The 14,990-nt window shown below is 52.1% G+C and overlaps 4 protein-coding genes across 4 annotated transcripts; 3 read left to right on the top strand and 1 right to left on the bottom strand.

The window, feature by feature from the left end:
- On the bottom strand, positions 1-1,695 carry Z519_11695 (uncharacterized protein; the record flags this gene model as incomplete). The annotated part of the gene is made up of 1 exon (XM_016769406.1): positions 1-1,695. The coding sequence occupies one exon, from the start codon at positions 1,693-1,695 to the stop codon at positions 1-3; it is 1,695 nt and encodes a 564-aa protein (XP_016614390.1).
- A 5,357-nt stretch (positions 1,696-7,052) lies between these two features.
- Positions 7,053-7,860, top strand: Z519_11694 (translation machinery-associated protein 22; the record flags this gene model as incomplete). The annotated part of the gene is made up of 4 exons (XM_016769405.1): positions 7,053-7,137; positions 7,215-7,234; positions 7,313-7,400; positions 7,457-7,860. 4 exons carry the CDS (start codon positions 7,053-7,055, stop codon positions 7,858-7,860), a joined length of 597 nt encoding a protein of 198 aa, XP_016614389.1.
- Positions 7,861-8,279: 419 nt separating this feature from the next.
- On the top strand, positions 8,280-11,102 carry Z519_11693 (uncharacterized protein; the record flags this gene model as incomplete). The annotated part of the gene is made up of 3 exons (XM_016769404.1): positions 8,280-8,530; positions 8,593-9,142; positions 9,225-11,102. The coding sequence occupies 3 exons, from the start codon at positions 8,280-8,282 to the stop codon at positions 11,100-11,102; spliced, it is 2,679 nt and encodes an 892-aa protein (XP_016614388.1).
- A 1,561-nt stretch (positions 11,103-12,663) lies between these two features.
- On the top strand, positions 12,664-14,678 carry Z519_11692 (uncharacterized protein; the record flags this gene model as incomplete). Its single annotated transcript, XM_016769403.1, has 7 exons — positions 12,664-12,867; positions 12,960-13,164; positions 13,218-13,543; positions 13,634-13,967; positions 14,024-14,352; positions 14,416-14,565; positions 14,625-14,678. 7 exons carry the CDS (start codon positions 12,664-12,666, stop codon positions 14,676-14,678), a joined length of 1,602 nt encoding a protein of 533 aa, XP_016614387.1.
- Positions 14,679-14,990: the final 312 nt, after the last annotated feature.

Here is a 14,990-nt window from a genome sequence, read left to right as displayed (position 1 = left end):
TTATCGGCGGTTCCAGCCCACATTCCATACCACATGAGCGATATCTCTGAAAGTGTTAACGGCATACATTGCCTGCCCGAAAAGGGTATTGTTCATGGCTACCTCGTCCTCGTTCTCGTCGTATGGCATAAACATCCCGGAATCGGTGCGTCTCATGGTGGGGTGGCCCTCGTTTCCGTCATCCTCTTCGTCATAAGGGGACCGTTCGTCTCCGAATGAAGATTGAGGCTGCCACGGTTCATCAACGACTTCCGGATCGTCATCAATGAGGAAATTCTGATTCGGCCGGGGAGGTCGCAACGTCTCTTGGGATGGCGAGGGTGATAGCTTTCGTCCACTGGGCCAGAATCCATTCGGGGGATTAGGTATCTCATGAGGTTCGGGGGTATCAGTCCTGTATTTTAACGTAGTGGATGGCAACGGCACAATGGTCTTCGACTCGTTGCTGAAACTGCCACGAGGCGTTGTTCGACCACTGCCACGACCCGATCTTTGTGCTGGGGCCATCATCAAACCACAGTCATCGTCCTCGTCATCCTCGAGAATTACGTCTTCTTCTTCTTCATCATCGGGTTTGTCATCCTCTTCGGAATCAATGGCTTGCACTTGTCTGACCTCCTCGTCGAAAAGAACGTGTTTACACTCTGACGGAGTCGGCACGTCAAAGGCGAAAGAGGATCGTGGCCCACTGAAACCCGGTGTCTCGTGTTCGGCAGGAGTGTTGACCACCGAACTGTCATATCGTGGCAGAACAAATTCGGAGTTGCCTCGTCTTAGAATGGGACGCCCGCTAGCTGGACTAGACTGCTGTATCCGGATGATATCTCCCGCCCGCTGTAGAAGAGAATGCTGTGACCTTGACCGTTCCAGGATGACTGCCGATGCCGACTTCTTCTTCAGGATGGGTTTCTTAGAGATGAAAGAAGATGAATGGGATAATCGGCTGGGGGGAGGAGAGGTGTTGGTCAATGATTGAGAGACGCTCCCGTTCGTCTGGAGCGGGCCGTACAGCCAAGTCACGTCACAGTCCTTGAGCCAATTGAGAGTCTCAGGCGAAACGGTCTTGAGATGATTTTTGGCCTTCGTCCACGACCTCCAAGAAGCATTCTCTAGCCGAGTCCCGTTGGTAAGACTGCCCCGCCTGTGGATCACGTAGCTCCATGACTTCCAGATTTCTTCTTCTTTCCATTCATGAGAGAGGTAGTCCACGTGTCTCGTGGGTTCCGCTTCTATTGCTTGGTCGTCCTGAGTCTTTCTCCCCGTGAGCGAGCTGTCGTCCGTCGGGGGGCTTGGTATTTGAGTCGTTATATCATCATGTTGTTCGACTAACACAGGACTGTCCTGATTTGGTTTGCCGGCCAGATCAGAGGCCTCAAAAGCAGGGAATGCCATGTCCTCATCTTCGTCCATCATGTCCCTGTGATCCAGGGACAAGCAACTAGCCGGCGTTGAGGCATAGGAGTCCCGTCTCGAGGAATAGGTCAATTGGGGGGAAGACGGTGCGGTCGAAGGGCCGGAATCAGGGTATACTTTGTCATAGTCGTGGCGAGAGTAGGGAGAGGATTGGGAATGGGGCTGACCGAAGGATATTGAGGGGTCTAGAGAAGGTAGGTCAGGGTATGAGCTATTAGAGCGTATTGGGCTCGACGAGAAATGCGAGGCTCCGGTAAGAGGAGCCTGTAGAATGGTCGTCATGAGCGGCACCTCATGAGCCTTCTGATCAGGCGTTCTGGAGTCAAGTAGAATAGTCTGGGAGGGAAAATGCAAGAGAAGGCAGAGAAGCCGCGCAGATTAGGTCGGTGTAGATTTAGAATTGAACACCGAAGGAGGCGGGATTTCCAGGCCAATTCGTCCCAGGTTGCCTGTGTCCGTAGAGTATGGCGTGCTTATGTGCTGTGGGCAGGTCCTTAAACTGAGGGGTTGCTTCGACGATATTCCGGTTGCTCAGGCCACAGTGTGATGGACAGCCTGGTATAGATCCGAAATATGACGGCAATGGAAGGTGAATGGTAGCAGGATAGACCATCCGGTGAGCCAGTTAGAGCGGGAGATGCGTTGTGTAGAATGATCTGCAAGGACGCAGAGAGGGTTGAGAGAAGAAAAGAGATCGAGGATCAAGCGGCGCGGGCGTGCATGTTTGACGTTTGGAAGCGAGAGTAGAAAGAGGCGTTGAAGATATGTGGAAGAGAGGTGTGGAGTTTCGAGGTTGTAGCGAGATGTATGTCACAGGCTGTGTGGATGGATGGAAAAAAATGAGTGAACAATGAAAACTGTGGGTGCGCCGTAGGCCGAGTGGGGGATTCGACCTGGAGGAGGGACCAGGAAGGACGTATGGCGAGTCTCGAAGGATTCGATCAGAGAGGAGGGGTTAGCGACTACCCTTAGCGGCGCTATGCCAAGGGGGGTGTGCTTTGCTTTAGGTACCAAGGGCCTAGCAGCCCTAGTTGCTTAGGGGCCGGGTGGGAGGCAACAAAGACGATAATAACTTTGAAGCACCCGTCGAACCCGCGTCGAACAGTGGAGAAAGCTGCCAAAGGTCCAACCACCCACCACCTGGCCACGAGAGCGGGAGAGAGACGGCCGTGCAGTTGATTCCTTCCAAGCACAAACTGGGTCTGGGTTATTGTCCGGGGGACCAGACTCTGGAGGTTTGCCAGAAAAGTTGATTTGAGTTGCCTCCTCCTCCCCCCTCCCACCTCTCGAGCCAGGGTACGTGGGCATGCAGCGATTTGACTGGCTTGGGACTCGTCGGATATGACAGTGGTGGTGCAGGCTCAGGGTTGGAAAGCAGCCTAAACAAAGCTGGCCGCGTGGGAGGAAGGAAGAAAAGGCCTCTAAAATGACCAGATGGTGGTTTAGATAATTGCTATCATGCATGAGGGCTGGTGCAGGCAAGATGAAGGGGGGAAGGGGGAGGGGGCACCTCAACTCAAGGGCAAATTAGAAGGCTGGTTGGCACAGGCAGAGGGGGGTGAAAAAAAAAGGCAAGCCCAGGGTACTGCTCGGGGACAAGAACTGGGGGCGCCAGGGTCAGCTAGACGGCTACGGATTACTGGGCATGGCGAGTATCAGCGAGCCATGGTCCGAGGCGAGAATTGCCCTGGTGGCCCGTTGAGAGCGGGCTGGTGTGATAATATTGCTCGGTCAGACAAGAGGAGTCGTGATGAGTGAGCTGAGACGTGAATGGCAATGACCTCCACTACTGTGTATACCTATAGGCGGGGAATCATCTTCCGAAGGTCGAACAGTCAATGAGACCAGAGCAAGAGATCGGTACCTCTAGTCTCATATAATTTTCGCTTACGCACGAGGTATTTTAAGTTGACTTCTGACCGCAGATCAGATCGATCATGATTATTTTAGCAAGAATTCCCATCGCCACCAGCTATTCCTCGGTCCCAAATCCGATGGCAAATACTTGAATTCAGTCAATCAATCCGCCGTGGCGTGCTCAAGAGAGAGACCGTATACGCATACATTGACAGCCTCATATTCTTTGTCTTTTCAATCTATCCCCGGGCATCTTGGGCACTTGGTATCATTTGGGTCTCTGTACCCCTCCTTCACCCTCCTTTCCGAGCACCTATAGCATCGCATCCCCTGTAAGAAGAACGACATCCCACGTCCTCCCACTGATGATGCCACAAACCTGCAAGCCACGCACCCGAATCCTGGCTCCCGGATCATTCACCTAGCCTTCAGCCCGACCTATCGACATGGAAGTTGCCTGCTCATACCATTCCTCTCCATCAAGGGGGCTACATACACGGTAACAATCACTCTTGGCTAAGCTGATGGACCTTGGGGTTGCACCACCGTTCGTGTTCGAACACTGCATCTGAACATGGGCCTGGCCAGATACCTCTTCTTCCTCTTTGCATCAGAGATCACTCGTATAGATTACCCCCCGAGCTACGAAATTTTCGTCCACGGTCCTCAACGGTCCATCCAACCGTGCATCCCACTCTCCGTCGCAACCATGAGCCACAATTCCGGATGAGCCTCCCGAAAATTTCCTGAGATTGCTCCTGCTAAGAACTGAGGGCGGCACGGGTAGTCCTCTTCCCTATTCACGTCCCCCGTTCCCACACTTCAGCCTACGAACTAAGTAGATGGAACACCACAGCTCAATGCAAAACAATCCCTTCTCGGCCGTGGTCTAAAGCCATCCATTCAGACCTGGTCAAAAAGACATTGGCACAATGGAGACTGAGGGCATCTCCGCTTGCTAAATCCAAGGGTCCGTTGCCTGCAACATGCATATTATCCACTTCACGGGCTTGCAGGGATATTGCATCTATTGCCTGTCCGGGCGCACTTCGTTGCGTTTCAACTATCTGACCATTCTGGTGCTCCTACTCGCATCGCACCTAACTAGCAGCGATTTTGATTGGTTGCTCCTTTGTCGACCCTTCTGGCCGGGGTTGCTGTCGGAATATTGCGTCTTCTCTTGCCGCTGAACGCGCTCCAGACAAGGATTGGACACCGGTGCTCCTGCCATTAATGACCCTGAGCCATGGACCGAGGATCAGACCATTCCAAGCCTCATCATGCTTGTAGCCACGAAGATTTCGTCAACTAGCCTGCGTCCTTTGCCACCGATGAGCGATATATGCACAGACTTTTGGAGGTGCACCGCCTTTTTACGTGCTGCTAACAAGGATATCGGTGGACGGTCCATACACCAAACCAATGCTAATGATGACAAGGAGCGCCTGCTGATAAGGTTTTGCTAAATCGGTCAGAGACGATTGATCAACAAACGGCAAATGCTGAAACTCGAAACCTATCTAGGAAGTCAGAACCAATTGAGGATATCATCATACCGAGACTGTTTACCGTCGTCGACGACGACACGGCGGCTCATTGGAGCTCTGCATCTCTCGAATCTTGGATATACCCTGTCCGCATCGGTCGGCACCTGGTACGAGTTTGAGACATTATAGCAAACCTGCAGTTCATGGGATGTCTCCGTGTCAATGTAATGAGCAGCCTCCAACTCAATGGCCTAGATGTGTCTTGAGAGATTCCTCTGATAATTAGCCGTTCGTAAGACCCATCAAGGTAGGCTTATAGCTTTTGTCAAACGTGCTGGAGGGGTCCCATTCCTTTGCCATCGACAGCTTAGCCCTCAGTGAGTGGTTCTTCAGGACTCTCGATTATGGATAAGTTGATCCTGCTGCAGGGCTTGTCGGATCCATATGAGCTGATTAATGTTTCGGCAAGCCTTCTTCTGGCCCAGGCGGACGAGATTTGCTTTATTATTTCGGCTGGCCAGTCAATGCATGTCAGCGACGAACGTGTGGATGAAGCTGTCTCTATTGCATGGGGATGCGCTATTGTAAATACTGGGGTTAACAGTCTACTAAGATAGAGGTCTCCCACGGACATAGGTATCGGAACATCGTTACCTTCTCTGCAGCGTGTCACGGGCTGTCACCTTGGCGAGCCCACTCAGAGAACGGTGATGACATCCAAATGTTGAGTAATGCCTGTATTCTTGCGAACTCCCTGTTCCCCGCTGTCTCCCTTGACCGTGACTCTGAAAACAGCAGCGACAAACTTCTTCATCCAGCATTGATGCGCTGCTGAAAGCCCTACTGATGGCCGCTTCTAGGGCGGCCCTGCCTCCGACAGCCTGTTTTCACAGTACATCGCCGAAAGGATCAGCGGGTGGATGGAGCCTAGCTGTCTTCATGTTCTCCTCCTCAGAGGCCCCGTCCAGCTCCTTAAGTTTTAGAACGGTGCCTCGCTATTGACCCGCGGGTGGGAGTTTGTTGGACGAGGCTGGACACGGACCTGGTCGAGGAGGACCGGTTGATTATTCGCAGAGGTACCAATTTTGGCACATTCTAAACAAGCAGTAGGTTACGGAACCCCAGTCTACTAGCAGAAGCAGGCTTCGCCGACTTGTTCCGTCCTCTAGCTTGCGTCTGCAGCAGTGGAGAAAGCCTGGACCCTAGACTTTCGCCAGAGATAATGGGTGGCAACCGTATCCGGACCTCGGGGCCGTCTTAACCTTGACCTGCCATGAGCGAAATACCTCTCATGCAAAGCCGAAATTGAGGAGCCCCAAGATGTGATTGTGTGGAGGGAGTCCACCGCAGCTGATGGGGACTCCCAGGACGTTGGGGAATGGGGAGAGAAATTTTGATCCATCTGCAAGTGATCGATGCATGTCCGTTAATTCTCTCATCGCGATCATTATGGGTCTCACATCGGGAACTGGGTACAGCAGTAGTCATCCACGTCGATCAATCAGACGTGCCTTCTTCCTGCTGTTCGATTCTTGAGGTGAACTGTCATATCAGTGTGTCAAACATCGAGGGCCAGTAGCTTGAGGATGGAACGGTGGAGAATCTTGCAGTCGGCAATTCTCATGGCAAAAAGGCTCACCATCGCCCAGCAGACTCGATACGAGAATGCAAGCGTCTCGCCTAAAGGGTGAGAACATCACCACTGGCAGGACTACTTCGATCCCAAGACTTAACCAAAAGGGACTGGGTTTGATGAATTGGGAGGAGACTTGTCAGATAAAACTGCGTAATACCAGCGTAACACCGGGGGAAACGTTGATAACAATGGAGACCTGATGCAACTGCTTCGAATCAAGTCCAGAGGACGGATCCTTGCCGTCTTCTCAAGGATGTTGCATTTCGAAATCCCTTGCAACTTGCACGTGAAAATCAGTCGAGATATGCAGGTCAACGAGTTAATGTGGGAAGCAAGCAAGGCAAGATATCGGTTGTTGTTGTTGTAGTTGTGTGTCAGCAAACATTGGAGGCCGAACATGTGACATTCAACACATAGGACAAGATTCCCCACCCGAAGATTTACCGCAGGCGGCTTGGCACGCATGCTCCCACTGCAGTGTGCTGTACCACTCCGGTGCAAGGACCAGCACACTGCGGGTGTGACAGTGTAGTGTCGTATCTGTTTGATGAGTGGCCGAGACATTTCGCGACAAGCCACATGCAACACCACTGTCGGCGGAGTTTATCATTAACCACAGGTGTGACTTGAATACATTGCGTTTTCAGCCTAAAATCCAGATGTCGACGGAGGTTGCGACAGAGCCAGCCACCAGTGCTGGTACTGCTGCTGGACCTCCTGCCAGGAAGGTGGTCTATTGCGGAGGTGGGCGGTCCTTGCACCCCGGACAGACCCAAATGGATTGAGAAGTGATGCTGATGCTGAGACTTGGACATCTACAGTTTGCACTCTGCCACCCGAGGTACGATTTACATCTCCAAAGACAAAAAGTCCAAATGATGCCACTGGCGGAGAACTGACTCGGGTTTGAATGTATTAGTATTGCGAATTCGGTGGGACGGTCAAGAAATGTGAAGAATGGCTCCAGAAGAACCACCCTGACATGCACCAGAGGTTGTACTCGGAAGGTTTGCAGCTCCGTCGTCTCGTTCTGTCTAGCGGTCTAACACGAACGCTGCTACAGAAGCATTGAATGCCAATCTATCAGCCCTCTCGGTCGATGCCCAAAAAAGAGCAGAGAAAGATGCTGCCAAAAAGACTGCCAAAGCCGCGGCGGCAGAACAGCGCGAGGCGGAACGGAAAGCAGAAGCTATCGTCCTTATAAAGCGTGTCGAACGAAACAAGCGGAAGTACGTTACTGTTGTTTCGGGCCTGGAGGAACACGGACTGGATTTGAAAAAGGTGGCCAAAGAGCTGGGTAAAAAATTCGCGACGGGAAGTAGTGTCACCAAGACGGCTGCGGGAGGCGAGGAGATTACCGTGCAAGGCGATGTAAGTGATGATTTATACGACTGGCTGGTAGAGAAGTATCCAGAGATACCAGAGGATAATTTGGATATGAAGGATGATACAAAGAAGAAAGCTTGAGGGAGCAAACGGTCGGAGGTAGGGCTGTATGAGGAGGCTATTATATGGTCGAAAAAGCTCTGCTTACAAGGCGGCAGCATGTGCTGAGATTCAAAAAAGGAAATGATCTTGATATGCATGAAGATGTGACCTGGGACGGTGAGCTGAAACTGTTTAAGAGGGAATCAGCAATATCAAGCTGCATGGGAGAACCTCTTGACACTCTCGAACCAAAAAGCCCCTTGAGGCGCAATGATAGGATACGAGGGTCACTTAGTACCAAACAGTTTAGCATGCTTCACTTACTATTGATAGCGACTTATCTCTGTCGTCGTCGAAAGCGAGGCTTCTCAGAGCAAAATCATCTCAACGCCCTTTTCCTCTGAGCTGTCCACTGTGTTTCATGATCACAAATCCCGTCTGTGCCTCGCATGTCAAACATGTCTGACTGCGGGCGTCCATCCTCAAACAGCTCATCAGACTGGATGTCCTGCAGCAGCAGCAGCGGCTCTTCCCACGTTGTCAGCGACGAGGTCACTCCGAGTGCTGGATTGCTGTCGACACTGAAACGGAATCTGTGGTTGACGTCATGGTCACGCTTGCGCCTACGATCGAAGGGCCCTGGGGGTAGGGCCCCCGACGACGCCGCTTCTGGGCTTGCCCGTTCCACTACTACAAGTACAAGTAATAGGTAGGTACTCGTATTATATCAGCTGAAACCAAGACACCAGAGCCTAACGGGTCTTCTCCTAGCGGGGGCGCCCTGGTGCCACGCCCTCAACCGCCAGACAATCTGTCCCTGAGCAGCCAGTTGAGTGGTGCATCCTGGGCGCGCTCACTATTCGCTCCTCATTTCAGTCGACGCCGTCAACAACGCGAACCTTCATTATCATTAGCACCAGAGAGGCCGCGCAAATTCCAACATGGCGACGACAGCGAGATATCCAACGTCTACCTCTTGCCTTCTGACACGCTGACCTCGACTCCTCGGCTGCCTTCGATCGCTCATGTCTGGTCTGAGCTGACTAGGATGGATCCCAATAACCCGAGTTTGAGTCCCAATCTCGCAGACCTGCTCACCGGTCTCTCGAGCCCAGAAGATGCAAGCCGCAAGATGGCGGCTTTTAAGCTGCAGTCCCTCATTAACGACCCTTCCTTTGCGGAACATTTCGTGCTTGCAGGCGGACTGTCTCGACTGCGCACACTCGTCCTCGAGAGCAGTGGAAATACCCTCGCATACAGTCTTGCCAGCTTTTCCAGGCTATTAGAGGTGGATCAAGGATGGGAGGCTGTCACCGACCAGGTTGTCCAAAAGGCAAGGTTCCACTCATACAGGTCCTCACCAGGGAAGAGCGCCGCTGACTGACATTGCTCTCTACGTACAGGTGGTGGAACTGGTCGTCTGCCAACCTCTGGTCAACATCCTTCGAGGCGCAATGGCTATTCTTGTCTCAATTGTTTCCCGGCCGTATCATGCCGACCGATCCTCCCAAATCAACACTGATAACAATGCCGGCGGGTTCCAAGCCCTGAAACCAGCCCTTGCTGTTTATCCGCAATTCCTCGAAATGCTGGTCACGAGATTATCTTCTGCAGACCATGCTCTGTGTGCCAATGCCCTTCAATTGATCAATTCCCTGATGCGCGACGCAATCACAAACGACAACGAAACTGAATGGCCGAAATTTATAAAGCGAATACAAGATCTTGGAGTCATCAAGGCAGTGTATGTGCTGATGCAGAGCTCTGCCCTTCAAGACCTGGCGCATCCTTTACTCGAGTTCCAAGCATTGACAAAAATATTGCTAAGGAGATGGAGAGACGTACCGGTGGACCTGGTTAAACCCGAACACAGACGGACCATTAAAGCAGTGCATCTCTCGAGCAATCCGGAAAAACAACCCGAATACGAAATTCGAAACGGAGAATCAAAGGCAAAGCACAATCCGCACAAATGGAGGCGACTTGGGTTCACCAGCGAGAATCCGGAGCCGGATTTCGCGGATATGGGCTTTCTGGGAATGATGGATCTTTCCGATTATGTCCGTAAATACCAAGATGAATTCCAGAATGTCCTTCTGGAACAATCAGTGATGCCAGAACAGCAAAGGTGTCCATTGGCCCGGGCAAGTTTGACGTTGACCGCGATTCTCTTTGAGCATTTCGAAGTAGACAAGATGGATCTGGAGGATTCTAAAAGCTACCTGGCATTGGAGAGCCGGACTAATTTTGACAAAGTCTTCAAACCTCTGTTGCTGCACTGGAGCCGTCTACATGTTGCTGGGTTACATGCGTTCTTCAGGTTATGGAAGGCAACGGGCGCCGAAGTCGACGATTTCCCCAAGATTGTCGAGCTTGTCCGGATCTTGGTGGAGAGTGTTGTTGGCGGAGCCGAACGCACCAAAGGGATTGAAGATATCGAGAAAGAGATGGCTGCCTTCGAATATGGCAAACTTCGTGAGCTTCAGATGGAACTCCTAGAACTGACATATGAAGATGTCTGGGGACAGCATCTCCGTGGAGTGAAGGAAGAGTTGCAGAGCGAAGCACTGCAATTCGTCAAGGAGCAGAGGATTCGATGCCTGCTGGCTGGAGCGTGGTTCCCCAACGGAACGTATACCGATCAAGAAGGCGGAGGCCCTGTAACGGAGGATAGTTTGGTTCAAAACGCGGCGCATGGCTATCGTTTCATCAGGCTTTGTGAGAACCGAAAATACTTGCATTGGGGTGACTTTGAGGAGAAGGAGGAGCGATCACCGCCCACTACCAGTCTTCGGGATAAAATCGATCTATCGATTGTATCATCTGTGGTTTCCAATGTAACAGCCAACGACAGGTCATCAATTGGCTCGGACTCGACATTGAAGGAATTGACACATGACCGCTTCACCACAAACAAGATCACGATTCATGGCTACCTGCCAAAATCCCGTGGCGGCCGAGAAGGACATTCGAGAACAAGCTCCAAGACGTCGTCGGCCCGTAGCGCGTCCAAAGAATCGGTCCTACTTACGTTCCACCCGAACAGTCACAGCATTGCTTCGGAATGGCTCGATGGACTTCTGATGCTCCTGGACCAACAACCGATCACTGCCGAGACGAACAGACTGATACATATGATCAGTGACTATGGCCTCAAAGTCCGACTCCTGAACGTGCGATTCAATGACGAGGATGGTATTGTGGAGGGTATGGACGGAATGGACGGTCCTGAGATTCCAAGCCGAGAAGGTTTGGATGATGACTACTATTACGAGATATGATGTCGAGGAGGTTTCAAGGCGAGCAACGAAGCAGGCGACCAGGACGAACCCCCTCTTCAGACTTGTCCTTTGGATACAATGAGATCACCGTGCTTGATGGTAGTTCGGAGAAAAAGCAAGGCTACGTTTGGGCTAGCGATGGAGTCGGGGGGAGCCCAAACAGGAGATGGAACGGAGTTTGAATCCGATTTGCGTCGTTGAGATACCCTGATATCGGAGCTACGCAGGCGCTCGGTCGGTTGATGTCCAATTCGAATCCATTGAGATATCAAAAGGTTGTATCGCATGGCCACTCTCAACCGCAAGGTGTCAGCTGGAGGCACAACGTCTGTGAAGGAACCGGTTTCAGACTGGGGTGAGCCTCGGGGCCACCGAGGAAAGGCCCTTCTTTGTGTTTGAAATTCGACAAGTCAGAGACTTACCGCTGCTCTATTGACGATAAGTCATGCGACCTTTTGCCATCGCAATCTTCCACGAGCTCTTCGAGCAAATCTCGGCTCAAGTGGTCTACATACACGTGCTGACGATCGGGCCGCGATTGGTGACCGTCCCGATGGATAACAGAAAGAGGCAAATGAACGGAGAGGGATGATTTCGCACTGCATTTGCCATTCCCGAGCCCACCAGCACCACCACAGGTCACGCCCGCCGCGCCCAGCGTAGCTTCCTGGCTCAGGGTCTAGCCGATTACAGGGCCGTGAACCAAGGCCTTAACTGTCTTTTGCAGTGCTTGAGGCTCACTGCAGGGGCCCTAGGCCACACCGGGCCTAAACCCAGCGCCCAGCGCCCACTACGCCAGTGGCACCCCGCCATTGCCCCGCGCCTGGCGAGATGACCGAATCACCGCAGGCAGTCTGCGCCTCTGGTGCCTCGGTCAGGCTTGGAGGCGTCGTCTTTTTCGAACCAGATCTACCACACCAAGCTTGACCCAAGCCACCAAACAACTGGTGCCGTCCTTCGTCATGGCTGCTGCTTGTGCCGTCAGCCTTAGCGACTCGGATTGGTTGCACAATAGCAATTCGATGCAGCGTTACAGCAAATTTCTCCCGTCGTGTGCCTTGTGTGCTTGTCGCGTGTCTTCCAATGGTCGAGGCGGGCATGCCCATCCGATAAGGTCTGGCTGATCATTACTCTGGCTGTCTCCTGCGATCCATACAGCGCCCACCCAGCTCGAGCTAAACGATCTAGCTTTGATGTCAACTCGGCGACGGCTAAGGATCGTTCCCTCATGCGTATCGAGGGAAATGGCGTGCTAATCGACTGCCAGGGATATGGAGCAAGGGCCCACGTCCACTCCGAGCTCATGGAATTTTCTTTGGATTGATAAAGCTGCTGCGATCCCTGCTTCTCTACCTTGGGCCTTTGTCTCTTGTCACTCTCCACCTGCTTTTCGTGCGACAGGAGAGCATAAAAAGGACACAACCTGTCGGGAGAAAGAGAAAAAGAATAGCTTCTTCCTCAAGTTGCGAGCCTTTCGATAGGTGCAACCACCTGCGACATTTCCATCCTCGACATTACCGCCCTGCGAGCATACACGCCCATAGACTAAGAGCTAGCAATCATGTCTACAAATTATCCGACAAAAGAGGTGATAGAAACCCAAGCCGACTCAAAAGATGACCATCACCACCACCCCTCTCTCGGCGAGAGAGTGCGTCACAGCATCTCCGTCCAGTCCCTCGATGAGAATACTGTTGAAGGCCAAATCTTCTCCATGAACGACGTCGATCCCGTCCTCGACAAGAAAATGCGCCTCGTTAACAATGTTGGTGATCCCTAAAACATGCCCAACTCCTCTGGGCGGCAAGAGCGAGAAAAGACTTGAGAGGCAGCGTCTGCTGACCAAAGATTGCATAGGCCATCGACGAAATCGGCTGGACCAACATGCATTTGAAACTTTTCTTCCTCAATGGCTTCGGTTATGCGGCCGACTCCTTGATTTTGCTATTGCAATCGGTTACTGCCGGTCAAGCCGCACTCGAATTCAACCCGTCTTTCAGCAATGGTCTTACCGTGGCTGCCTACTGTGGCATGTTGATCGGTGCCTTGTTTTGGGGATTGAGTAGGTTGCGCGGACAGTTTAGAGACGAGGCCGTGTTCCTGACAAGTTCAAAGGTGCCGATGTGATCGGTCGTCGATTTGCTTTCAACGTCTCCCTGTTCAGCTGCTCGATCTTTGCCATCGTGGCAGGAGCCTCGCCTAATTGGTATGCTCTTGGCGCCTTTACGGCGTTGGCAGCTTTTGGCTCTGGAGGCAACTTGATTCTGGACACCACCGTGTTCCTAGAATACCTTCCAGGCAATATGCAGTGGCTTTTAACGCTCATGGCGTGCTGGTGGGGTTTGGCACCCGTTGTTGCGGCTGCCTTTGCATGGCCTTTCTTGTCAATCTCTAAGTACAATTGCACAAGCCACGCGACCTGTACTTATCACAACAACATGGTAACTTCCCATCCCTAAACCTGACCCCTAATTTGACTACTAACCAAAACTATTTGGAGCAATCAACCACTGCTAACAGCTCGCTAATAGGGCTGGCGCTATGTCTGGTACTCCAATGGAGCATTGGTATTCGTCCTCAGTATCCTGCGTGTGACGGTCATCCGGCTCAAGGAGACGCCAAAGTACCTCCTGGCGAAAGGGCAAGATCAAGAAGTTGTCAACACTTTCCGTTCGATCGCTGCCAAATACAATCGGCCTTGCTCTCTCACCATTGAGCAGCTCGAGGCATGTGGCCCCATCAAATCTACTTACGGAAAATCGCGATATGGGTTTTCGGAGTTCGTGGCTCATCTGCGAGGTCTTTTCGAGACAAAGAAACTCGGGATTTCTACTGGCTTGATTTGGCTGTCTTGGACTTTGATCGGTACGTGGAGGAGAGTGCCGGCCCCTGGGGCGCGAGGCTAACAATACCGTACCTAGGTCTCGCCTATCCTCTGTTCTACGTGTTTTTGCCCCAGTTCCTCGCGAGTCGCGGGGCTCAGACCGGACAAAGCGGCGCGTATTACACCTGGCGAAACTACATGATCACGAATACGGTGGGCATTTTCGGCCCCGTCCTCGCCGGGTTCATGTGCAACTGGAAGTTCCTGGGACGGAGATATACTATGGTGATCGGCGCTCTGATCTCCATGGCCTTCTTCTTTGCCTACACTGCAGTTCGCACCCCGGCTCAGAATCTTGGGTTTACATGCGCCATCTACTTCTTCGTCAACGTGTACTATGGCACCCTTTATGCATATACTCCCGAGGTAAGCCTTACAGGGCCTAGGCTGAAGATCTCAAGACGAGAAACCGACTAACGACCTGTTTAGAGTTTGCCATCTGCCCATAGAGCCACTGGAAACGGTATTGCAGTCGGCTGCAATCGGGTCATGGGTCTAGTGAGTGCATTTGTGGCGGCCTATTCCAACACCGCCACAAGTGCACCTATCTATATCTGCGCATCCCTTTACATTGCCATGGTAAGTGGATGCCGTTTCAAGGGGTCACAAGTCACCTGAGGTACTGACAAGCGGTGCAGGCTCTCGTGGCTGTTGTCATGCCTTTCGAGCCGTACGGAAAGAGGTCAATGTAGAGGGCAGGATACGATAAGTGCCGTAGAGGCACGGTCAATATACATGATTTATGATACCCTCGCCACCATCGCTTAACTACAGATCAAAAATACATTGCTTCCTTACCTTTTAAGAGCATAGGACATGTCCGCGGGGACTCGATTGCAAATGCCACGAGTTATGGCATGGAAATGGGCCGCCTTAAGGGACCACTTTATCTGCTGTCTGGCCACCTGTTGGACTAGTTGACTGATCGACTGATCGCTTGATCCGGGGTCTTGTCCATACCTTCCTGAAGCGGTTTAAAGTACGCATGAAGATCCCACTTGGTA

This window comes from Cladophialophora bantiana (assembly GCF_000835475.1).
Source record: "Cladophialophora bantiana CBS 173.52 unplaced genomic scaffold supercont1.23, whole genome shotgun sequence".
NCBI lineage: Eukaryota > Fungi > Ascomycota > Eurotiomycetes > Chaetothyriales > Herpotrichiellaceae > Cladophialophora > Cladophialophora bantiana.
The sequence above is the reverse complement of the archived record's forward strand: the minus strand, read 5'-3'. Positions and strand labels throughout refer to the sequence as shown.